A 27,257-nucleotide genomic window follows, 5' to 3' on the forward strand; every position below is an offset into this window, starting at 1 on the left:
AAATATGTCTCCAAGAAGATAACCAGCACCATAAATATATATGTATATACACTGATATACATATAGGCATACAAGTATACTATGTATGTATGTATGTATGTATGTATACTATGTATGTATGTATATATATATACTGATATACATATATGCATACATGTATACTATGTATGTATACACTGATATACATATATGCATACATGTATACTATGTATGTATGTGTGTATGTATGCATATACACTGATATACATATATGCATACATGTATACCATGTATGTATGTATGTATGTATGTATGCATGTATATATGTATATCACTCCTCCGCCATCCCAAGGTTCAAAGATCTTTGGGAAAAAGCAGACAGACAGAGTGTAAGAGCCAGAGGTCGCAGATGACTGCAAGAAACCAGTGTTTTCTGAATAGAGTGGGGAAGTTGCACATACGAATTATCAGTAGCTATGGCTGCATGCACAAGACTTGAGCAAGCTGAGGTCAGGCCAAATCTCAGCAGGCAGAGGGATGTTAGGCATGAAATCCTGTCCCTAGTGGAGGAGCTGTAGCCACTGCAGCAGCTGGGAGGAGAGTCAGTTTTCTCCGAGAGTGTTGCCCCTAGTATGTCAGCCACAGTCCAGTGGAAGACCTCACATCCAAGAATATTTGGGATGTACAAACTAGTCTTGATGGATTTCAATTAAAAAATGTAGATATAGAAAGACATATTAAAATTGAAAATTATCATGAAAATAATACAGATAAAATGGTAGACATAAAAAAGCATTACTAAATTAATTAAAAGGGGAATTACAAACATTTTCTGATAAAATTGAAGATTTACATGAGAAATATTTTATTTGTCTATATCTTTTTATTGGGGAGTTGAGTCCATTGTTGTTAAGAGATATTAAGGAATAATGATTGTTGCTTCCTGTTATTTTTGATGTTATTTTTATGTTTGTGTGGGTATCTTCTTTTAGGTTTGTTGGAAGAAGATAACTTTCTTGCTTTTCTAGGGTATAGTTTCCCTCCTTGTGTACAGCATTCTTGGCAATAACCAATCTAAGAAAACAAAATGTTAGGTGGACCATCAAAATGTTTGTGACTTTATTAGAATAGTTGTTAAACCAAAATATGGAAGAAGGTTAGTTGGAGGCTTCCAGAACCAGATAGAGGAAGGGAAACTATTAGAACTAGAAAGAAGTTAGACCATAAACATAAGACCATTTGTTTAAAATTTATACTGAGTACTAAAAGAAGTCTAAATATGGCCACCCTGCACTTTCCTAGAGACTGCTTTAGGAACTGGACTTAAGGCAGAACAAGAGGCATTTAGATCATTAACTTTAAATTTCATGATTGAAAAATCCAAGTCTGCAGGCCACCTTCCCTAGGTTTTATCCTAGGAAAACAAAACAATGAAATTCTAACTTGTAGAAACTAAATTCACATTCTCTCTCTCTTTCTCTCTCTCTCTCTCTCTCTCTCTCTCTCTCTCTCTCGCTCTCTCTCTCTCTCTCCCCATAAATTCTGCTTTAGCAGACAAAATTGGGCCTTTGAAGTCTTTCTCTTCAAAAACAAAATCCACACAGTCAGATGATCAGCAGCAGTGACCACACTGCACAGTAAGGTCATTACTCTCAAGCCATGATGTCGACAGGAGAGATGTTTTGAGCTTTAACAAGTATATATTTTCTTCTTTTCACTCAGGAGTTGGAAAAGGCGATGGAAGTGACCTAGAAGTACAAATTGTAATGTGGCAGGAGACCGTTTTTTCCTGTTTCAATTCCAAGAATTGTATGGTAAGAGAAAACATATGAGCTGAAACTTGTGCAATTTCAGGTTTGTTTTTGTTTGTGTGCAGATAGATATGTATAGGGTGTATGTGTGGGTGTATGTGTGGGTGTGGGTGTGGGTACAAGCACGTGTGCACACGGAATCCAGAGGTCAAAGGTGGGTGCTTCTTCAAAGGCTGTCCGACTTAATTTTGGGGACTGAGTCTTTTGCTGCTCTTGGCACTTGCTAGCTAGTAAGACCAGGGATCCTTCTGCCTCCCCATCCCAGATGCTAGGATTACAGGAACTAAGCACCATACCCAATATAGGTGCTAAGAATACAAACTTAGGTCCTCCTGCTTACTTAGGTACTTGGTCAATCAAGAAATTTTCCCAGCCCTGGTATTTAATTGAAAATGCAAAAAAAAAAAAATAGCACGTTCATTGCCAAGCCATGGAGAGATGGTTGTGCTCTCCAGTATAGTTGGTGATGCAAACCAGAGCTCATTTCCTCTCGCTGTTCAGAATGAGTTTTGCAAGGCATTTTCTTTAAATGCTGGCTCAGTCTTTTTTGTCTTTCACTTTCACATAATGATAGAGTACATTCTACATGATCTATCACGGTTTTAAGTTTAAGTCATATTCACATTTATGTCAGCTTTGGCCTTTTATTTTTTAAGATTTATTTATTGTTGTATCTAAGTACACTGTCGCTGTCTTCAGACACACCAGAAGAGGGCATCAGATCCCATCACAGATGGTTGTGAGTCACCAAGTGGTTGCTGGAATCTGAACTCAGGACCTTTGGATCTCCAGCCCCAGCTTTGGCCTTTTTATCTTGTTTCTAGTTACTTAAAAAAAAAATCACCTAGGAGCTTCTAGCGATATACATTCCTAGGTTGTTCTCTCAGAGTACGAGTCAGGAAATAGGGAATGAGGCCCAGACACTGTACATTTAGCTTTGTCTTTAATGAACCAGAAAGAAACTTCTTTCCCTCAAGCAATGGGAGCCGGGAAGTAATGTTCAGATAACAAGTTGAAAAATGTCTAGGTTGATGATAGGCCTTTGAAGCAACAGTGTGGAGATTTGAATGAGGACAAGCCCATAGGCCCATATTCCACCCAGCTGGTGGAACTGTTTGGGAAGGATTAGGAGATGTGGTCTTGTTGAAGGAGGTGTGTCACTGCAAGTGGTTTCAAGGTTTCAAAAGCCCACACTAGGCCCAGTCTTGCTCTCTCTACCTCCTACCTTATGATTAGGATGGAGATTCCCAGCTACTGCTCCCGTGCCATGTTCCCCCACATACTGATTATAGACCAACTTTTTGAAACTATAAGCAAACCCCATGTTAAATGTTTTTCTCTGTGAGTCGCCTTGGCCATGGTGTCCCTTCTCAGCAACAGTGACCAAGACAAACAGGAAAAACAGTTCCTCTGTGGACCTAGAAAAGTAACCTTACAGAATTCCACCTCAGGGTCTTGTTTTATCATTAACACTACTGCCCTGTCACACACAGGTCTTCTTTGTTATTGGCACCCACTCATAGCTGATTCTGGATGCTCAGTTCTTTGCAAACACTGGGTTCTTTGTTGGGCTTAGCATCCCCTTTCTTTAAATTGCAATTTGTTCTTTTATTGACTTTATGGGCATTTGTGAGCACTCGCTGTGTGGTTGCTGCAAAGTCTGTAATGTGAGCATCCTTCATCCCGGTGATTAAAAGGCATCTGCCAAGCGAGCCTTTCTCTGCTTCCAAGTATGGGACCAGTGTTTGCCTACTCAGATATGAAAGTATGATATTGTCCTTGAATCTTTTCTGCCGTCCCTAAATTAACAATTCTTCTTGGTTATGCCTTTGAAATTTCTTCTTTACACCTCCTTTACACACACACACACACACACACACACAATTGGGTGCCTGTGAATTTGGTACTTATTAATATTTTCTTGGCCAGTTGTTCTCTTCATCAGAATGACGTAATCTTTATATCTTTTGAGTAATATTAGGTAAAGTCTGTTTTGTCAGGGTTAGAACAGCAGCTCTAGCCTGATTTTCTTGTTATATTTTTTTCTAACTTTTCACTCTAAGTTGGTGTGTGTCTTTTCACTCTAAGTTGGTGTGTGTCTTTTCACTCTAAGTTGGTGTGTGTCTTTTCACTCTAAGTTGGTGTGTGTCTTTGAAGATAAATGGGGTTTCCTGTAAACCACTGGAAGATAGATTTTGCTTTTTCATTCAACCAGCTTGTGTCTTTTGATTAAGAAGTTCAGGGCATTTATATTTAAGGCTACTGTTGAAAAAAGTGCTCATCGTATTTTTGCACATTGTATTGTTGTCTCTATTTTGTGCTCCATTGACTATAAATTCATTTGTTCCTTTCTTTACCCTCCCTTTTCAGGTGTACCTCTGTTTCTGAATGTACCTCCTTTTAAATTAATTTTTAATTTAATTAAAATACTTTCTTATATTGAAAATAGGGTTTTTTTTTATACAATATACTTGGATTACAGTTTCCCCTCCCCCCAGCTACTACAAGATTCTCCCTACCTCCTCTCCCATCCAGGTCCACACTCTTTCTGTCTCTTCTTAGAAAATTAATAGTCATCTAAGGAATAATAGTGAAATAAGATAATCAGACACAAATAAACCAGAATAGAACAAACAAACAGAAGGAAAGGAGCCAAAGAAAAGGCATGAAAAACACACAGACACAGAGACACACACATTCATACGCACAGGAATCCCCTAAAAATGCCAAACCAGAAGCCATGATACGTAAGCAAAGGATGAGCGAGTTTAAAAACAAATACATAAATAAATGCCCTGATGCAACATTGTGAGATAAAGAACTCCAAAGATGCCATGGAGTTCATTTTGTGTTGGCCATCTGGGCATTAGCCGCTGGGCATGGAGCCTGGCTTTAAGAGTGGTTTGTATTCCTGGTGAGATTCCCTGGAGAAAACTAATTTTTCATTTGCAAGTGTTTTTTAATAGGAGGTAGCTTCTGGGTTAAGGGTGTGGCCTTAGATCCACCTTTAGCTTCTAGGTTAAGGGTGTGGGCTTAGATCCACCTTTCCTCTCAGCGGGGACCCCATCTGCTGCAGAACCATGCAGGCCCTGTGCATACTGCAGAGTCTCTGTGAGTACAAGCGTGTCTTGGTCCTGCTGTGTTTACAGGACCTTTTTCCCCTTGTGTCCTTCACCCCCTCTGACTCTGATGGTCTTTCTGCCTTCAATACTGCATTGTTCTCTGAGCCCTGAGGGAAGGGATTTGGTGACTGCATCCCATTTAGGACTGAGTGTTGCAAGGTCTCTCTCATTGACCATCCATGGGTCTCTGTATTTCTTCTCATCTACTTCAGGAGGAAGCGTCTCTGATGGTGGTGGACCAAGGCACTGGCCTGATTCCCTGGCAGGCATTTTCTTTACCCTCTTAAATGCTTATTCCTTCCCTCAGTCTGAAGTATTCCTTATTGGGCTAGCTTGTTGGATATGAATTCTTGCCTGTTTATATCATGGAAAGTTGTTTCTCCAAGTGGCTGATAATTATGGCTGATAATTTTGTTGGGTATAGTAATCTGTATTGACAGCGGGGTTCTCTTTATTTATTACTTTTCAAAATTTGAGATTATAATATAATTACATTTCTCCCTTCTCTTTCCTCTCTTCAAACCCTCCCATTTGTCCCTCTTTGCTCTCACTCAAATTTATAACCTCTTTTTCTCATTAATTGTTATTGCACGTACATGCATATATTTATACGCATGTATGTTTCTAAATATAACTGGCTCCATCTGTATAATGTTACTTGTTTGCATGTTTTCAGGGCTGGCCATCTGCTGTTGTAACCAGTAGTGTGCTCTTCCCTGGAGAAGACACCTCTCCCACTCTCAGCTTTCCTCCGTTGCCTAGACCTCTCTGAGTACGGTGTAGGCCTCGGGGGCTTTCCCTGTCCACTTTGGCATGTCTATTAGTGTCCTCCTTGTTCAGCTCATGTTTCGCCAATCATATTGGTGAGATTTTTAAGGGTATAGCTTCCGACATTACTAGGAGACACAGCATCACAGCAAACTTCTTGGTCTTTTGACTCCTACAATCTTTCTGCTCCCTCTTCTACAATGTCCCCCAACTTTACCAGCACTGAGTAGTTACGTAGGACTAGGTATGCTTTCCCTTTTGTTGAATGAGGCTTAAGTCCAATTAAAGAACTGTCGGTTACTGCCAAGGCATGTGTGCCACTGTACCCTTAGGGTCATTGGGCCATGCTGATAATTTATGTGGATCATAAGCATCAAAGATGGGTAGTACTGAGGTCACCTCCCTCCTTTGGAAGTTTACATGGCACCTCTGGTGGCATTTGTGTCCTTGTAGAGCTTGATGTAGGTTGCTCCAGGATCTTCTGGACTTTTGAAGTTTCCATTGACAATTCAGCTGTCATTTTGATGGTTTTCCTTTATACGTGATTTGTGGTTTTTCCTCTTACAGTTTCCAATACCCTTTCTTGTTTCTGTAAATTATAATTTAACTACAATATGGACACTAAGCTTATTTTCTGGTCTTGTGTATTAGGTGGTTCGTGTGTTTCTTGTAATGATCTTGTTGAAAACCTGGTCTATGTCACCAGAAATTCTTCTCCTCCTATGCCTATAATTAAATAATATCAATTAAATAATATATAAAAGACCTTTGGTCTTTTCATGGAGAGCTAAAGTTCCCCACATTCCTTTGTGTTTTTAATTTCTTCATAGTCTTTGCTTGAGTGATTTAACTCTTCTACTCTGTGCTCAAGTCTTGACATTCTGTCTTCTGTTTGTTCCATTATGCTGGAATGTCTTTCCCCTGAGTTTTCTAACTGTGTTATTGAGTTTTTCAATTACATCTTCATTTCACCTTGGGTTTTCTTCAGTATTTCTATCTTTTTACTGTATACTTTAGATTCCTGACTTTTCTTTGTCATTTCATTTCAGCCATGTTTGTATTTTCTTGGACTTCTCTTAGTTTACATTTATTGGTATATTTTGTGACTTTCTTAAACTCCCTGGGTTTCTTGATCATAATCATGGTTATGTCTAATTCTGCATCCCAGGTTCATTGGGGTCATTCTCGTTGGGGAACATTTCTTTTGTATTTGTTGTATTTTTGCAAAATGACTAGGGCCTGTGGATTTCTTTCTTTGGTTTTATATCAAATACATTTAGTAGAAGCTTGATTTTCTTGCTATTGCCTAAGCATCGTTGATTTTAGATCAGCTATGAAGAGTTAGTAGGTCAATAGTAGTTACTCTATGTTTTGTTTTAAGATTTTTGTTTTGTGTGTATGGGTTGTTTGCATATATAAATATGTGTATGTGTGTATATATATAGTGCACCATATACATGCAGTGCCCAGAAAAAACAAAATAAGGTATCAGATTCCTACTGAAGTTACAAATAATTGTCAGCCACCATGCAGGTGCTGAGAACCTAATCCAAGTTCTCTGAAAGAATGGCTAGTACTCGCAACTGCTGGGCCATCTCTTCAACCACTTAGTGTGGATTTTTGACTAGAAGGATGACCACAAAAACATATTAACGGGACTCCTGGCTGAGTCTGTGTGGATGGGTGTGCAAGCTAAGCTACATTACTCAAGCTGTGCAAAAAAGTGTGAAGTTGGTGCAGGTGAGTTGTAATCTGAGTTACTCACCAAGTTAGGCTGGTGCACAGGCTAGGACAGCAAGATTAGGTCTGGGGTTTGGGGATGGCATAGGTAGGTGATGTTCTGTGGCAACTTACCAGGCTAGGTCAGCCCACAGAAAGCTAGGCCTGAGTGTTGGGTACAATGTATGTGATTGAGGTTGTAAGGAACTCACCAGAGTGGATAAGCAAGAGACAAAGGCTGCACAGCCAGCGCTAGGCATGGGTTTGGATACAGCATGCATAGTGTGTTTATTTTAAAAAAGGTTTCAACATGGGAAAGGCAGATGATGTCTATTCAACCGTAATGCTTTCTTAGTTAAGCTGTTTTATATTTGCTATTGTGCCTTTCCACAAGGTTCCATCACAGCCTTCAAGAGACAGAGAGTTCATTTAAATAACTAAGTTACAATTTCACAGAAAGATTAACATCTTGTATACATGAGATAACTGGGCTGTGACATCAAGAATACTTGATAACTTAGGGAGTAAGAGTGGATGTCACCCTTGTACTTGCTAGCTGGGCATATACTTCTGATTGTTATATGTTTGTCCGCAGATATTTCATGACCCTGAAACAGACAGAGTGATAATTAATGTACTCAACTGCCCGGCGCTGTACGACGATGTTAAAGTGAAATTTCTCTCTCCAGTGAGTAATCAAGATGCACCTTGCTTTTGTATAGTCCTTTCCTTTTGCTTTAGTTTTTTGAGGCAGAGTTCTGTAGTGCAGGTTGGGCTCGAAGCTTATCATGTAGCCCAAGCTAGCCTCAAACATGTGATTCTTCTGCCTCTGCCTCCCAAGTGCTGGGATTACAGGTCTGTGACACAAAACATGACTCTTTCTAGTCTAGTCTTTTGAATGATTTTGATTTGGGATTTCCTTTGCCACAATTCCCAATAAAGAAAATGACAAACATTAGCCCATGGCCAGGAAACCAGACGAAAGTAATAAATCAAAATTGTAACTTTTTTCCTAAAACAACATGCATGATATTTTTATTTTTTGTGAAGTCTATATAATAAACACATATTAATTTTCAAATAAGATGAAAACAACTTGATTTTAAAAAAAACAAAAGTACTCTAGAGTGGTAATTACATTTTTGTCTTGTATCTGTAAACTCTTGCAGCCACTAGGAAGGAGGTCAGGCATATGTTTCTCATCCCAACACTCAGGAAACAGAGCAGGTGAATCTCTGTGAGTTTGAGTCCAGCCTGGTCTACATTGTGAGTTCCAAACCACCTGGGCTACGTAGTGAGACTGTCTCCCCAAAACCCAAAATAACAAACAAACAAAGGACCATATTGTTGCCAACAATTTATAACATACTTAAAAAAGATTTTAAATTTACCTTTGAATTGATAAACAATATAATAGTTTTATTAATCTAAATCTTGACTTATGAAAAATAGGAATGTCTTCTATTGTCATTACTCAGAACATCTTAAGCATGTAATAATATATATAGACATATATATAATTACATACTTATATATGTATATACATAATTGTAATTACGTAATTATACATACAATTATATACATAATTGTAATTATGTGTATACATAAGTATACAATTTATACATATAGACATATTCACATATAAGTATGTAATTTATGCAGTTATAAATGTTATGTCTGGGCATTTACTGCATGTAGCAAACTTTAAAAATGAAACTTAGTAGTTTCACTTTTTATAAAACTCGTAATCTGAATTATAAACATCTATATTAGTGGGTTTAAAATGTCTCTTGCCTTCTTCATCCTCTGCCTATTCTCTGTTAGCCACTATATATAATTATGAATATGTTGAGGCAGCTGACTTGAGTAGTTCTCATACAGGCTAGCTGCCAGTGAACAATGGAGCCTCCCCGCACTGTCATTCAAACAGCAATCTCTAATAAAACAGTAACGGAAGTGCCATTGGTGAGATCACTGACAGCAGCAGCCTGAGGCCCCTGTAAAGATCAGCAAACCCAAACCAGGACTCATGGCTCTGGGGCAGAATGGAATTTTGGGACTGGTGAATGTGAACCAGAACTGGTGTTAGTGATGATACTGGAATACATACTTTAGGAGTAGGGATTAGAAGAAAGAAAAGCATCAGGAAACAAAGCATGAGTCATGTCACCTCAGTGGTCATCTCTGGGGGGCCCTTGAGGATACTGTGAAAAGGTTGTTTGGAACGTAAATGAGAAAACAGGGGGATTCCTGGGGGACCATCTGACAGGTTCATAATGGATAAGATCACAGCAGTACCAGAAGTTATCAATAGTGCAGAAAGGGACAGTCAGGAGGAATGATTCCCTTCTGAATGTCATTACACTCAGGCCGTAAGCCTGGTTCATCGCTACTTTAACATCAAGTATCTACATAGAGGAGCAGAATCTCTGTCAGCGACCTGCATGCCAAATGTATACTGTTAGAAGCTTTCCTCCCAGCTGGTCAGAGGCTTCGAGCAGGATGATGGGGTTCCTTCCCCCTCTCACGGCCTCGTATGTTCCCCATCTTTCTGGCCCCGTAAGGAGGCCCAGCCACCTTGGTCATATACAGCCTCAGCAATCTCCAAAGCTATACATCCCCAAAATACAGGATTTTTTTTTAAATCATCATCTTTGTTGATAATTATTTAGGAAAGCTTCCCCGTGCTGAAATCAGTAAGAAATTTTTTTCCCTTTAGCTTGGTCCTGAGACTTCTCTCTGGGAAGTAGCTATAAATGTTAGCCTTGTGCTAACAGAACTTCTGGTGGAGTGTTTGTATATACTTACAGGTCTTTCACAAACTATTTCCTTGTCCTGGTAGACAGCCTAATGCTATGTCTGACCAATGACAAGGTGTTCCTCTCACAAGAAACCTGTTTACATTGGCAGAAATCCTACAGCTTTTATATGCCTTGTCTAGTTTATTCCGTGGCCACTTTAAACAAATGAATAAATGAGTAAAATAGAGATAGCCACTTTCACTGGGTGGTGCTTGCACACGCCTTTAGTCCCAGCACTTAGGTGGATCTCTGAATTTAATATCAGCCTGGTCTTCAGAATGAGTTCCAGGACAGCCAGGGGTACATAGAGAAACCCTGTCTTGAAAAACAAACATACAAAAAGGAGGAACATTTGATTCAGGTATGCTAGGTCGGTAAGGTGGAGGTGACCACAGAACACACAAGGTGATATCAGAAGCAGCTTTTTATTACCTAAGGATCCCAGAAAGAAGAGAGTAGTGTAGTCATGGAAAAGAAGAAGAGAGCCAACTGAAAGCAATAGAGATCTGAGGACCAGAGCCTTACCGAGGTCCAGTATGCAGCACAGGGCAGTCTATCAGATGGCTATAAAGCAAGCAGATTTGAGTTCCATAGAGTCACACAGATGGTAACTTGCTCACACAAACACATACACACACACACACACACACACACACACACACACACACACGAGAGTGGGGGGAGAGGACGAGGGAGAGGGGAGGGAACCAGTGTCTAACTAATACTTTGAAAACACATTGGCTAGAGGTAAAATTGCTATTCCCAGCATGACTTACTGAGGAAGCACGCGTTACTCTCCTCAGTGCTGCAGGCTGTGCATTCCCACCAGCCACATATGAGAGGCTCCAGTTCTCTGCACCTTCACTGGCAATGTTTTCTGTTATTTTAAATAATGCTATGTGTCTGACACCAGTGTGTTTGAAGATCTCATTGACTCTGTGACTGAGAGTCTTCCTGTGCTCGTTGGACATCTCAGGACAAATATCTGTTCAAATCCCTTGAGGTTTTATTGAGCTATCTTTTGTCATTGAATTATAAAGGTTCTTTATTCTGACCATCAGAAATGTCTGTTCCAGTCACTTGAGTTGTCATGGGATATATTTTGCCATTGAACAGTAGAAGGGCTTTATAGAAGACCTTCATCAGACCATGAATTGTGGATGTTTCTTCGAATTCTATGGCTTATGATTCACTACAATGGTAATGCCCCTTTTCCACCTTAATTTTGAGATTATAATTACATCATGTCTCCCTTCCCTTTCCTCCCTTCAAACACTTCTATATAGGCCTCCCTGCTTTTTCAAATTCATGGGCTCTTTCTTCATTAATTAATGTTACACACTGTACTGGCTGGTTTTGTGTGTCAACTTGACACAGGCTGGAGTTATTATAGAGACAGGAACCTCCGTTGAAGAAGTGCCTCCCTAAGATCCAGTTGTAAGGCATTTTCTCAATTAGTGATCAAGGGGGGAGAGCCCCTTGTGGGTGGTGCCATCCCTGGGCTGCTAGTACTGGGTTCTATAGGAGAGCAAGCTGAGCAAGCCAGGGGAAGTAAGCCAGTAAGTAACATCCCTCCATGGCCTCTGCATCAGCTGCTGCTTCCTGCCCTGCTTGAGTTCCAGCCCTGACTTCCTTTGGTGATGAACAGCAATGCAGAAGTGTAAGCTGAATAAACCCTTTCCTCCCCAACTTGCTTCTTGCTCATGATGTTTGTGCAGGAATAGAAACCCTGACTAAGACAAATTGGTACCAGCATAGTGGGGTATTCCTGTGACAACCTAACCATGTTTTGGAGAGGACTGTGGAAGGACTTTGGAACTTTGGGCTAGAAGATCCATTTGGTATTAAGAGGTCTGTGGAATATTGTGTAGGAGCTTGGAAGATAATGTTGAGAACAGTGCAAACAATGGAGGCCTGGCTTGTGAAATATCAGATTTAATCAGGGAAGATTAAAGACTCTTATCAGGGCCGATGCTGTTTTGATTGTGAAGATTCTGTGGTTTTGGTTAGCTGGAGCTGAAGAATCAGCTGTGCTTAACAAGATACCAGAACTACTAAAGCAAAAACTTTGCATTACTGGGACTATTGATGCTGGTTGGCTGGAACTAAGAAATTAGTGGTGATTAAGAGGCCAGCATCATTGAAGTAGAATCTTCTGGAAAGTGTTTTCTGAAAGTACAAAGAAGCTGTATTCCAGAGAGAGCCAATGTTGTACCTCATGCTGCAGTGGACTTGGTATTGTGTAAGAGTCACCCAGGTGGTACTGATTTTGTAGGCCTGAAGGGGTCATGAAGAGCAGCTGAGGCTCAGCACTGTGAGAGGTTGCAGAAGGCCATTGGTGAAGGTACAGTCTCAGTTGCAGTTGATGGCCCAGGACTGAAGGGGTCATACAAAGGATTTGAGGCCTGGCACCATAAAGAGGGCCTGTAAGAGACTATTGGTGAAGCCTAGTTGCAGAGGAAGATAGCAGTGTACTGTAGATGTCAGTACCCTGGGATGGCCACCAAGAACAGCAGCAGTAGTGGAGTACAGGCAGCTGGAGCCTAGAAGACAAGGTGTGTGCTACAAAGGGCAGAGCTGGAGAAGTGACCCAAGTCCTTGGAGGAACCTGGAAGATCGTGAGCAGATCCAAGACATTGGACAGTGAGAGTATGATTTTGATTTTAATTGTGACTGTGTCCTGATAATTTTCCTTCTTCAAGTAAGAAAGTATTTTAGAGGAGCCCACAGTTAAGAGATGTTAAATTAAAAAAAAACCTTTGAATTTCAAAAGAGATTGGAGTTTTTAAAGGGATTGAAATGTTAATATGTAAGAATTTGTAAGGACTCTGGTACTTTTAAAGTTAAGATTTAAATCTTGTGGATGAATAAGAAAGTAAGGGTTGAGACTTAATAGTGATGTGTTTGTGTAGCAAGTTGACAAGGGGTCAATTGTACTGGATGGTTTTGTGTGTCAACTTGATACAAGCTGGAGTCATCACAGAGAAAGAAGCCTCCCTTGAGGAAATGCCTCCACGAGATCCAGCTGTAAGGCATTTTCTCAATTAGTGATCAAGTGTGGGAGGGCCTATTATGGGTGGTGCCATTCCTAGGCTGGTAGTCCTGAGTTCTACAAGAAAAAAAAAAGATAAACACTAAAGTATAAACAAAAAAGAAAGCAAGCTGAGCAAGTCAGAGGAAGCAAGCCAGTAAGAAACATCCCTCCATGGCCTCTGGAAGTCAGGACTTCCTTTGGTGATAAACAGCAATGTGGAAGTGTAAGCTCAATAAACCCTTTCCTCCCCAAGTTGCTTCTTGGTCATGATGTTTGTGCAGGAATAGAAACCCTGACTAAGACACATGCATATATGTATATTTATATACATATAAATTCCTAATTCTAACCTGCTTGGTCTACATGATGTTAGTTGTATTCATGTCTTCAGGGCTGACCATTTGGTATTAGGTAACCGATTAGTCCAGTCTTCCCTCCCAATCTCCACCTTCCTTGCCTGCCTATGGGTCCCTGTGTAGGGTTAAGGCTGCCTTTTCTTCCCCTCGCCCATGCTGGCAGTCTTTTGTCCTTGGTAAGCTCATGTTGTTTAGGCAGCCATGTTGGTGGGGGCTTATGGGGTAGCTCCTGACAGTACTAGGAAAAGCAATCTTAAAGGAAACGCCAGCTCTCCATAACCTTTTACCCCCCTCTTCTGCCATATTCTCTGAGCCTTAGATGGGGTGGTTGCTTGTAGATGTTATCTACTGGAACTGGGATCTACAACTCTGAATTCTGATCGGTGTAGTTTTCCATAATCGTCTCTTGTGTGTTGCAAAAAGAAATTTCTCCCCTGAGAGGTGGGGACTGTACTTATCTGTGGGTCTAAGGATGAACATTTAGAATGTAGGTAGGGATGGTGCTGGTTTAGTAAAGTAGCAGATGTAGGTTCACCTCTAAGATCCATGACTTCACTGGCACTGCTTAGTTGGCTAGGCTTCCAGTGCCTGTTGTGATTTCTCTACCTGAGTGGGTCGAAATCCTATTAGAAAACTGATGGTTACCAGCTATACATGCCACTCCCTGATCCTTAGTGTTTTCTTGCCCCTCTTGTTGCTTTTGTGGTTTATCGGCTTGGCAGTAAGTAGCACCTTATTTCTTCTTATTACTATAGCTCTGTAATCTACCTAAAATGTTGATTGCTTTCCTCCTTAAGAGGCTTTGATAATGCTTTCTGGTAGGATGAATGCTAGTTCTCATCAGGGATTCAGATCAGTCTCAGCTCCAGTGGCGTCTGTGTCTGCATGGTATAGCCAGTAGGGACTTAACCTTCCACCTCCTTTGCTTTACAGAAACTTTATAATTTTATGAGGTCCCATTTGTCAGTTCTTGATCTTAGAGCATAAGCTATTGGTGTTCTCTTCAGGAACTTTCTCCCTGTACCGATGTCCTCAAGGGTCTTCCCCGGTTTCTTTTCTATTAGCTTCAGAGTGTCTGGCTTTATGTGGAGGTCCTTGATCCATTTGGAGTTGAGCTTAGTACAAGTAGACAAGGATGGATCAATTCGCATTCTTCTGCATGCTGACCTCCAGTTGAACCAGCACCATTTGTTGAAAAGGCTATCTTTTTTCCATTGGATGTTTCCGTAAAGCAAAGGACACCATCAAAAGGACAAATCTGCAACCAACAAATGGGAAAAGATCTTCACCAACCCTACATCAGATAGAGGGCTGATATCCAATATATACAAAGAACTCAAGAAGTTAGACCCCAGAAAACCAAATAACCCTATTAAAAATGGGGTACAGAGTTAAACAAAGAATTCTCACCTGAAGAACTTCAGATGGTGGAGAAACATCTTAAAAAATGCTCAACTTCACTAGACACCAGGGAAATGCAAATCAAAACAACCCTGAGATTTCACCTTACACCAGTCAGAATGGCTAAGATTAAAAATTCAAGAGACAGCAGGTGTTGGCGAGGATGTGGAGAAAGAGGAACACTCTTCCACTGCTGGTGGAGTTGCAAATTAGTACAACCACTCTGGAAATCAGTCTGGCGGTTCCTCAGAAAACTGGACATGTCACTTCCGAAAGATCCTGCTATACCACTCCTGAGCATATATCCAGAGGATTTCCCGGCGTGTAATAAGGACATATGCTCCACTATGTTCATAGCAGCACTATTTATAATAGCCAGAAGCTGGAAAGAACCCAGGTATCCCTCAACAGAAGAATGGATGCAAAAAATGTGGTATATATACACAATGGAGTACTATTCAGCCATTAGAAACAATGAATTCATGAAATTCTTAGGCAAATGGATGGAACTGGAGAACATCATACTAAGTGAGGTAACCCAGTCTCAAAAGATCAATCATGGTATGCACTCACTAATAAGTGGATATTAGACTGGAAAACTAGAATACCCAAAACATAATCCACACATCAAATGAGGTACAAGAAGAAGGGAGGAGTGGCCCCTTGTTCTGGAAAGACTCAGTGAAGCAGTATAGGGCAAAACCAGAACAGGGAAGTGGGAAGGGGTGGGTGGGAGAATAGGGGGAGGGAAGGGGGCTTATCGGGGAGTGGGGGACCAGAAAAGGGGAAATAATTTGAAATGTAAATAAAAAATATATCGAATAAAATTTAATAAATGAATGAATGAATAAATAAATAAATAAATAAATAAATAAATAAATAAACAAACAAACCTTCCACCTCCTGAGTAGCAACAATGGGCATGGCGCTGGCCTGCAATGCTTTAGGAGTCTCTTGAACAACTCAAAAGAGGGGCTTCTCGTTTCTGGCATTATGGGTTTGGGTAAATGATTTTTGGCCCTTGGAGTGAACACTGTCAGCCAAAAATGGGAAATTTTTATTTAACCATATATGTATTTTATACACAGAATTATGTGTGTTATATGATTTTACAGGTTGATAATTAATAGTATGATTGCTTATGACTTTTTCAGAAATACCTCTTTTACCCTCCTCTCTCCTAATTCTGTATTTATCTCCCTTCACTGGCCTGGTTAGAACCCTCCTTCTTTCCCATTTCCCTTTAGATCACTTATACCCTGATATCCCTTCCTGTGCCTCCCAACATCTCCACCCAGATAATGATCCGTTCACTTTCCTGGTTTCTATAGTTACTCCAGGATATATATTCACAGTTGAAGATTTCACAAGGGATCTCAGATAAAGGAGAACTTGTGATGTTTCTCTTTCTGGGTCTGGGTTAACTCATTCAACATGATCTTTACTAGTTCCAGCCATTTCCCTGCCAAGTTCGTGATTTCAGTTTCTAATGGTTGAATAGTATTCCATGGTGAATACGGGCCACGTTTTCATTGTCCATTTATCGGTGAAAGGACATTTAAGATGTCTCCATTTCCTACCCACTGTAAAGACAGCATCAATGACCCTGGCTCAGCAGAGTAACTGTCGTGTGATGTATACTGTAGTATGATGGGGAGTCCCTTGAGCACAGGCCAAGGAGTGCGGGACCTGGGTCCTATGGTAGATTTGTTTTTAGTTTTTGGTAATCCTCCACACCGATTTCCATAGTTCCTATACCAGTTTGCAATTCCACAAACAGTGAATGAAAGTTCCTTTTCTCCATATCCCATCTTGCTGATCTTTCCCAGTTGTTTTGATTTGTATTTCCCTAATTGCTAGGGATGATAAACATTTTGGGGGACATTTCTTATCCATTCCCTCTCTTTTGAGAACACTGTTCATGTCCAGGTCCATTTTTCAAATCATCATCATCAGTTGTTGAGTTCTTTATATATTCTGGATATTAATTCCCAACAGATGTAGCTGGCAACAATTCTCTTGTGTTCTGTGGGCCTCCTTTTCACCTGCTTGTTTCTTTAGCTGTGTGGCAGCTTTCGGTTTTATGAAGTCCCACTTGTCAGTTGTTTGCCTTGATTCCTGGGCCAACAGTCCTGTTCAGAGACTCCTTTCCTCTGCCTCCTGTGGGGACTGTCCATGCTGTCTTCTAGCACATTCAGTGTTTCGTGTGTAAGTCTTCATTCCATTCAGCATTTGTTTTTGTGCCAGATGAGAGACACAATTCTAAGTGCATTCTTCTGTATGCAGACATCCAGTTTTCCCAGCACCAGTTGTAGAAAATGCTTTTTCTACAAATGCATCTCCACCCAGATAAAGATCCGTTGATCTTGACATCTCTGTCAAATATTAAATGGCTCAAGTTCTATGTACTCGTGTGTGAGTCTTTGATGTTGTTCCATTTGCCTACGTGTCTGTACATTTCTTTCATTTTTTATTGCTTATTTTATTTATTGATATCTCAAATGTTATCCCCCTTCCCAGTTTCCCCTCCACAAACCCCCTATCTCCTCCCCCTCCCTCTGCCTCTATGTGGGTGCTCCCCCACCCACCTACCCACTCCTGACTCAGTGCCCTAGCATTCCCCTACCCTGGGTCATCGAGCCTCCACAGGACCAAGGGGCTCCCTTCCCAGTGATGCCAGATAAGGTCATCCTCTGCTACATATCCAGCTGGAGCCATGGGTCCCTCCATGTGTACTCTTTGGTTGGTTGGTGGTTTAGTCCCTGGGAGCTTTGGAGGTCTGGTTGGTTGATATTGTTGTTCTTCCTGTGGGGTTGCAAATGCCTTTAGCTCCTTCCGTCCTGGCCCTAACTCCTCCATGGGGTCCCTGTGCTCAGTCCAGTGTTTAATGTTTGGCTGTGTGCATCCTCATCTGTATTGGTCAAGCTCTGGCAAAGCCCTTCAGGGGACAGCTACACCAGGCTCCTGTCAGCAAGCACTTCTTGGCATCAGCAATAGTGTCTGGGTTTGGTATCTGCAGATGGGATGGATCCCTAGGTGCAGCAGTCTCTGAATGGCCTTTTCTTCAGTCTCTGCTCCACTTTTAATCCCTGCATTTCCTTTTGACAGGAGAAATTCTGGATTAATATTTTGAGGTGGGTGGGTGTCACCATCCCTCAACTGGGGGCCATGCCTGTACATTGGATATTAATCATCTCTACAGGTTCTATCTCCCATTGTTGGGTATTTTGGCTAATGTCCTCCAGTTGGGTCCTGACAACCTCTTGGGCCCCTGAAATCTGGGACTTTCTAGTGGATACCCCAGTCCCCCCCCAATGGTTACTCTCCTCATTTCAAATTCCTGACCCTCTATACTTCTCCCCCATCTCCTCCCATATCTGCACTAGCCCCTCTTTTTCCTCCCCCTTCTCTCTCCCTCCCAGATCCCTCTCTCCCTCTACTTCCCTGGATTATTTTCTTCCCCCTTCTGGGTAGGACTGTAGCATCCACGCCTTGGTGTGGTCTTCCTCCTTCTTGGGTTTCATATGGTCTGTGAGTTGTATCATGGATATTCCGAGCTTCTTTTTGGTTAATATCCACTTATCAGTGAGTACACACCATGTGTGTTTTTTTGTGACTGGGTTAACTCACTCAGGGTGGTATTTTCAAATTCCATCCATTTGCCTGCAAATTTCATGAAGACATTGTTTTTAATAGCTAAGTATTGTATAAATGTACCAAATTTTCTGTATTCATCCCTCTGTTGAGGGACATCTGGGTTCTTTCCAGCATGTGGCTATTATAAATAAGGCTGATATGAACATAGTAGAGCATGTGTCCTTATTACATGTTGGAGTATCTTCTGGGTATATGCCCAGGAATGGTATAGCTGGGTCCTCAGGTAAACCTATTTCCAATTTTCTGAAGCCACCAAACTGATTTCCAGGGTAATTGTACCATCTTGCAATCCCGCCAGCAATGGAGGAGTGTTCTTTCTCCACATCCTCACCAGCATCTGCTATCACCTGAGTTTTTGATCTTAGCCATTCTGACTGGTTTAAGGTGGAATCTCAGGGTACTTTTGATTTACATTTTCCTGATGACTAAGGATGTTGAACATTTCTTTAAGTACTTCTCAGCCATATGAGATTCCTCAGCTGAGAATTCTTTGTTTATCTCTGTACCCCATTTTTAATAGGGTTATTTGGTTCTCTGGAGTCTAACTTCTTGAGTTCTTTGTATATTTTGGATGTAGCCCTCTATAGGATGTAGGGTTGGTAAAAATCTTTTCCCAATCTGTGGGTTGCCATTTTGTCCTATTGACAGTGTCCTTCACTATATAGAAGCTTGAAATTTTTTTTACTGTATTTTTTTTATTTTCTATATTCTTTGTTTACATCCCAAAAGAATGTTCCTCTTTCTCCACATCCTCACCAACACCTGCTGTCTCCTGAGTTTTTAATCTTAGCCATTCTGACTGGTATGAGGTGAAATCTCAGGGTTGTTTTGATTTGCATTTCCCTAATGACTAATGATGCTGAACATTTTTTAAGGTGAGAAGCTTGCAATTTTTATGAGGTCCCATTTCTCAATTCTCAATCTTAGAGCATAAGCTGTTGGTGGTGTTCTGTTCAGGAAATTTTCCCCTGTGACAATGTGTTTGAAAGGTTCTTTCCACCTTCTCTTCTATTAGATTCATTGTATCTGGTTTTATGTGAAGGTCCTTGATCCACATGGACTTGAGCTTTGTACAAGGGGATAAGAATGGATCAATTTGCATTCTTCTACATGCAGACTGCCAGTTGAATCAGCGCCATTTATTGAAAATGCTTTTTTCCACTTGATGGTTTTGGCTCCCTTGTCAAAGATCAAGTGTCCAAAGGTGTGTGGGTTTATTTCAGTGTCTTCAATTCTATCCCATTGATCTACCTGCCTGTCTCTGTACCAACACCATGAGGTTTTTATCACTATTGCTCTGTAATACAACTTGAAGTCAGGAAAAGTGATTCCCCCAGAAGTTCTTTTATTGTTGAGGATGGTTTTTGTTCTCCTAGGTTTTTTGTTATCCCAGAAAAATTTGAGAATTGCTCTATCTTTGTGAAGAATTGAGTTGGAATTTTGATGGGGACTGCATTGAATCTATAAATTCCTTTTGGTAAGATGGCCATTTTCACTATGTTAATCCCGCCAATTCTGAGCATGGGATCTCTTTCCATCTTCTGAGGTCTTCTTCAAATTCTTTCTTCAGAAACTTGAAGCTCTTGTCCTACAGACCTTTCACTTACTTGGTTAGCATCACACCAAGATATTTCATATTATTTGTGATTATTGTAAAGGATGTCATTTCCCTAAGTTCTTTTTCAGCCCATTTATCCTTCAGAAGAAAGCTACTGATTTGTTTGAGTTAATTTTGTATCCAGCCACTTTGCTGAAGTTATTATCAGCTGTAGGAGTTCTCTTGTGGTTTATTGTTGGAGTCATTTATGTATATTGTCAATCATCTACAAATAGTGATATATTGACTTCCTTTGTTTCCAATTTGTATCCCTTTGATCTCCTTTTGTTGCCTAATTGCTCTGACTAGAATTTCAAGCACTATATTGAATAGATAGGGGGAGAGTAGACAGCTTTGTCTTGTCCCTAATTTTAGTGGGATTGTGTCAAGTTTCTCTTCATTTAGTTTGATGCTGGTTATTGGCTTGCTGTACATAGATTTTATTATATTGAGGTATGGACCTTGAATTCCTGATCTCTCCCATACTTTTAGCATGAAGGTGTGTTGTATTCTGTCAAAGGCTTTTTCAGCATCTAGTGAGATGATCATGTAGTTTTTTTTTTCTGTGCGTCTGTTTTTATAGTAGATTATGTTGATGGATTTCTGTATGTTAAACCATCCCTGCATCCCCAGGATGAAGCCTACTTGATCATGGTGAATGATCTTTTTGATGTGTTTTTGGACTTGGTTTGCAAGAATTTTGTTGAGTATTTTTGCATCAATATTCATGAGGGAAATTGGTCTGAAGTTCTCTTTCTTTGTTGGGTCTTTGTGTGGTTTAGGTATCAGTGTAACTGTAGCTTCATAGACCATATTGGGTAGTGTTCTTTCTGTTTCTATTTTATGAAATAGTTTGAGAAGTATTGGTATTAGATCTTCTTTGAAGGTCTGATAGAATTCTGCACTAAAACCATCTGGTCCTGGGGATGTTTTGGTTGGGAGACTTTTTTTTTTCTACAGGTTTTTTTTTTTATTCGATATAATTTATTTACATTTCAAATGATTTCCCCTTTTCTAGCCCCCCACTCCCCGAAAGTCCCGTAAGCCCCCTTCTCTTCCCTTGTCCTCCCACCCACCCCTTCCCACTTCCCTGTTCTGGTTTTGCCGAATACTGCTTCACTGAGTCTTTCCAGAACCAGGGGCCACTCCTCCTTTCTTCTTGTACCTCATTTGATGTGTGGATTATGTTTTGGGTATTCCAGTTTTCTAGGTTAATATCCACTTATTAGTGAGTGCATACCATGATTCACCTTTTGAGTCTGGGTTACCTCACTTAGTATGATGTTCTCTAGCTCCATCCATTTGCCTAAGAATTTCATGAATTCATTATTTCTAATGGCTGAATAGTACTCCATTGTGTAGATATACCACATTTTTTGCATCCACTCTTCTGTTGAGGGATACCTGGGTTCTTTCCAGCATCTGGCAATTATAAATAGGGCTGCTATGAACATAGTAGAGCATGTATCCTTATTACATGGTGGGGAATCCTCTGGGTATATGCTGGTTGGGAGACTTTTAATGACTGCTTCTATTTCCTTAGGGGTTATGAGACTGTTTAGATGGCTTATATAGTGGATCCTGATTTAATTTTGGCACCTGGTATCTGTCTAGAAAACCATCCATTTCATCTAGATTTTCCTTTTTGTTGAGTATAAGCTTTTGTAGTAGGATTTGATAATTTTGTTTTAATTTCTTCATTTTCTGTTGTTATGTCTCCATTTTCATTTCTGATTTTGTTAATTTGGATACTGTGCCTTCTGGTTAGTCTGGCTAAGGGTTTATTTATCTTGTTGATTTTCTCAAAGAAACAGCTCTTGGTTTTGTTGATTCTTTCCATAGTTCACTTTGTTTCTACTTGGTTGATTTCAGCCCTGAGTTTGATTATTTCCTGCCATCTACTCCTCTTGGGTGTATTTGCTTCTTTTTGTTTTAGAGCTTTCAGATGCGCTGTTAAGCTGCTAATGTATGGTCTCTTCAATTTCTTTATGGAAGCACTCAGAGCTATGTGTTTTCCTCTTAGCACTGCTTTCATTGTATCCCATAGGTTTGTGTATGTTGTGCCTTCATTTTCATTAAATTCTACAAAGTCTTTAATTTCTTTCTTTATTTCCTCCCTGACCAAGTTATCATGGAGTAGATAGTTGTTCAGCTTCCATGTGTACGTGGTCTTTGTTCTTTTTGTTGTTGTTGAAGACCAGCCTTAGTCTTTGGTGATCTGATAGAATGCATGGGATTGATTCAAACTTCTTGTATTGGTTGAGGCTTGTTTTGTGTCCAATTATATGGTCAGTTTTGGAGAAGGTGCTGAGAAGTGCTGAGAAGGTATATTCTTTTGTTTTAGGATGAAATATTCTGTAGATGTCTGTTAAGTCCATTTGGTTCATAACTTATGTTAGTTACACTGTGTCTCTCTTTAGTTTCTGTTTCTATGGTCTGTCCTTTGGTGAGAGTGGGGTATTGAGGTCTCCCACTATTATTATATGAGTTGTGTGTTGTGAGCTTTAGTAAAGTTTCTTTTATGAATGTGGGTACCCTTGCATTTGAGGTATAGATGATCAGAATTGAGAGTTCATCTTGGTGCACCTTTCCTTTGAGCATGACATATTCTTCCCCATCTTTTTTGATAATTTTTGGTTGAAACTCAATTTTATTCAATATTAGAATGCTTACTACAGCTTGTTTCTTGGGACCATTTGCTTGGAAAAGTTTTTTTTCAGCCTTTTTTTTTTCATAAATTTTTTTTATTCGATATAATTTATTTACATTTCAAATGATTTCCCCTTTTCTAGCCCCCCCACTCCCCGATAGTCCCTTCTCTTCCCCTGTCCTCCCTCCCACCCCTTCCCACTTTCCCGTTCTGGTTTTGCCGAATACTGTTTCACTGAGTCTTTCCAGAACCAGGGGCCACTCCTCCTTTCTTCTTGTATCTCATTTGATGTGTGTATTATGTTTTGGGTATTCCAGTTTTCTAGGTTAATAACCACTTATTAGTGAGTGCATACCATGATTCACCTTTTGAGTCTGGGTTACCTCACTTAGTATGATGTTCTCTAGCTCCATCCATTTGCCTAAGAATTTCATGAATTCATTGTTTCTAATGGCTGAATAGTACTCCATTGTGTAGATATACCACATTTTTTGCATCCACTCTTCTGTTGAGGGATACCTGGGTTCTTTCCAGCATCTGGCAATTATATATAGGGCTGCTATGAACATAGTAGAACATGTATCCTTATTACATGGGGAATCCTCTGGATATATGCCCAGGAGTGGTATAGCAGGATCTTCTGGAAGTGAGGTGCCCAGTTTTCGGAGGAACCGCCAGACTGATTTCCAGAATGGTTGTACCAATTTGCAACCCCACCAGCAGTGGAGGAGTGTTCCTCTTTCTCCACACCCTCTCCAACACCTGCTGTCTCCTGAATTTTTAATCTTAGCCATTCTGACTGGTGTAAGATGAAATCTTAGGGTTGTTTTGATTTGCATTTCCCTAATGACTAATGAAGTTGAGCATTTTTTAAGATGCTTCTCTGCCATCCGAAGTTCTTCAGGTGAGAATTCTTTGTTTAACTCTGTACCCCATTTTTTTTAATAGGGTTGTTCGGTTTTCTGGAGTCTAACTTCTTGAGTTCTTTATATATATTGGATATTAGCCCTCTATCTGATGTAGGATTGGTGAAGATCTTTTCCCAATTTGTTGGTTGCCGATCTGTCCTCTTGATGGTGTCCTTTGCCTTACAGAAACTCTGTAACCTTATGAGGTCCCATTTGTCAATTCTTGCTCTTAGAGCATACGCTATTGGTGTTCTGTTCAGAAACTTTCTCCCTGTACCGATGTCCTCAAGGGTCTTCCCCAGTTTCTTTTCTATTAGCTTCAGAGTGTCTGGCTTTATGTGGAGGCCCTTGATCCATTTGGATTTGAGCTTAGTACAAGGAGACAAGGATGGATCAATTCGCATTCTTCTGCATGCTGACCTCCAGTTGAACCAGCACCATTTGTTGAAAAGGCTATCTTTTTTCCATTGGATGTTTTCAGCCTCTTTGTCGAGGATCAAGTGGCCATAGGTGTGTGGGTTCATTTCTGGATCTTCAATCCTGTTCCATTGATCCTCCTGCCTGTCACTGTACCAATACCATGCAGTTTTTAACACTATTGCTCTGTAGTATTTTTTTTTCAGCCTTTTACTTTGAGGTAGTGTCTGTCTTTATCACTGAGGTGTGTTTCCTATATGCAGCAAAATGCTGGGTCCTGGTTTACATATCCAGTCTGTTAGTCTATGTCTTCTTATTGGGGAATTGAGTCCACTGATGTTAAGAGATATTAGGGAATAGTGATTGTTGCTTCCTGTTATTTTTGCTGTTAGAAGTGGAATTATGGTGCTAGTGAGGATGTGGAGAAAGAGGAACACTCCTCCACTGCTGGTGGTGTTGCAAGTTGGTATTACCACTCTGGAAATCAGTCTGGTGGTTCCTCAGAAAACTAGGAATGATACTTCTAGAGGACCCTGCTCTACCACTCCTGGGCATATATCCAGAGGATTCCCCAGCATATAATAAGGATACATGCTCCACTATGTTCATAGCAGCCCTATTTATAATAGCCAGAAACTGGAAAGAACCCAGATGTCCCTCAGTGGAGGAATGGATACAGAAAATGTGGTGTATATATACACAATGGAGTACTATTCAGACATTAGAAACAATGACTTCATGAAATTCTTAGAGAAATGGATGGAACTGGAGAACATCATCCTAAGTGAGGTAACCCAGTCTCATAAGAACACACATGGTATGCACTCACTGATAAGCAGATATTAGCCAATGTTGGGGAATTGAGTCCACTGATGTTAAAAGATATTAGGGAACAGTGATTGTTGCTTCCTGTTATTTTTGCTGTTAGAAGTAGAATTATGGCCAGGCGGTGGTGGCGTACGCCTGTAATCCCAGCACTCTGGGAGGCAGAGGCAGGTTGATTTCTGAGTTTGAGGCCAGCCTGGTCTACAGAGTGAGTTCCAGGACAGCCAGGGCTACACAGAGAAACCCTGTCTCGAAGAAAAAAAAGAAGTAGAATTGTGGTGCTAGTGAGGATGTGGAGAAAGAGGAACACTCCTCCACTGTTGGTGGGGTTGGAAACTTGGAATACCCAAGACACAATTCACATATCAAATAATGCCCAAGAAGGAGGAAGGAGTTGCCCCTGGTCCTGGAAAAGCTCAGTGCAGCAGTGTAGGGGAATACCAGGACAGGAGTGTGGGAAGGGGTGGATTGGGGAACAGGGGAGAGGGAAGAGGGTTTATGGGACTTTCAAGGAGGGGGGGGATCCAGGAAAGGGAAAATCACTTGAAATGTAAATAAAGAATATATGGAATTAGAAAAAAGAAAAAAGAACATGAAAAAAATTTTTAAAAGTTCTGACATTTAGGAAAATATTTAAAAAAAAAAAAAAAGAAGTGGAATTGTCCTTCTCTAGAAGACATCACCCTAGAGTGTAGGGAAAATTTTTCTAGAGTGTAGTTTCCCTCCTTGTGTTGGAGTTTTCCTTTTATTATCCTCTGAAGGGCAGGGTTGGCAGAAAGATATGTTTAAATTTGGTTTTTATGTGTTATCTTGGTTTCTCCCTCTATGCTAATTGAGATTTTTGCTGGGTATTGTAGCCTGGGCTGGCATTTGTGTTCTCTTAGGATCTGTATGACATCTTTCCAAGATCTTCTGACTTTTAGAGCCTCTGTTGAGAAGTCTGACATAATTCTGATTGTCTCCCTTTATATGTTGTTTAAGCTTTTTCCCTTACCACTTTCAATATTCTTTGTTCTGTGCATTTGGTGTTTTAATTATTATATGATGGGAGGAATTTCTTTTCTGATCCCATCTGGTTTGGTGTTCTGTAGGCTTCTTGTATGTTTATGGGCATCTCTTTCTTTAGGTTAGGGAAGTTTTCTTCTATAATTTTGTTGAAGATGTTTCCTAATCCTTTGAGTTGGGAATTTTCACTCTCTTCTCTATTATTCTTAGGTTCAGTCTTTTCATTGTGTCCTGGATTTCTTTAATATTTTGAGTTAGGATCTTTTTGTTTTTTGTACTTTCTTTGACTGTTGTGTCAATGTCTACTATAGTATCTTCTACACCAGGGATTCTCGATTCTATCTCTTGTATTCTGTTGGTGATGTTTGCATCTATGACTCCTGATCTCTTTCCTAGGTTTTCCATCTCCAGGGTTGTCTCCCTTTTTTATTTCTTTTTGTTTCTATTTCCATTTTCAGATCCTGGCTGGTTTTGTTCAATTCCTTCACCTGTTTGTGTTTTCCTGTATTTATTTAAGTGATTTGTGTGTTTCCTCTTTAAGGGTTCCTACCTGTTTACCTGTGTTCTCCTGTATTTCTTTAAGGGAGTTATTTATGTCCTTAAAGTCCTCTATCATCATTGTAAGATGTGATTTTTTAAATCAGAATCTTGCTTTTCTGGTGTGTTGGAGTATCCAGGGCTTGCTGTGGTAGGAGAACTGGATTCTAATGATGCCAAGTACCCTTGGTTTCTGTTGTTTATGTTCTTGCACTTTCCTCTTGCCATCTGGTTATCTCTGGTATTAGCTGGTCTTGCTGTCTCTGACTGTGACTTGTCCCTCCTGCAAGTCTGTGATCTTAGATGTGTCAGCACTCCTGGGAGACCAGTTTTCTCTGGGCAGAATTTGGGTACAGAGAGCTGTGACTCAGGGTCAGCTCTGGGGCACAGATGGAAACCAAAAGGATCCTGTACCCCTGTACCTTTTTTTAAAAAAAAAATTGTTATTTCAACAGCTGGGTAATATATCTAAGATCTGAAATGGTAATCTCTCCAGCATTGTTATCTCCCCTCAGAATGGTTCTGGCTATCCAAAGTCTTTGTGACTCCTTATGAAGATGGGAATTAGGAGGCAGCTAAGAGCAGGAGCAATAACCTATATTGTTTGGGGAGTCTCTGGGTCTCCCTGACCAATAATCTGAAATGAAACAGTTTCTCACACCTGGTCCTG

The 27,257-nt window shown here is 40.3% G+C and overlaps 1 protein-coding gene across 1 annotated transcript in view; it reads left to right on the forward strand.

Moving 5' to 3' along the window:
• LOC127668977 (phosphatidylinositol 3,4,5-trisphosphate 3-phosphatase TPTE2-like) overlaps window positions 1–27,257 on the forward strand; it is a 79,183-nt gene that overhangs the window by 49,604 nt on the left and 2,322 nt on the right. Inside the window, exons 18-19 of the mRNA XM_052162869.1 lie at window positions 1,702–1,793; window positions 7,995–8,087. Coding sequence (XP_052018829.1) covers window positions 1,702–1,793; window positions 7,995–8,087 — 185 coding nt within the window. The remainder of the gene's footprint in view (window positions 1–1,701; window positions 1,794–7,994; window positions 8,088–27,257) is intronic.

Source organism: Apodemus sylvaticus, chromosome 18, assembly GCF_947179515.1.
Source record: "Apodemus sylvaticus chromosome 18, mApoSyl1.1, whole genome shotgun sequence".
NCBI classification, from domain to species: Eukaryota; Metazoa; Chordata; class Mammalia; order Rodentia; family Muridae; genus Apodemus; species Apodemus sylvaticus.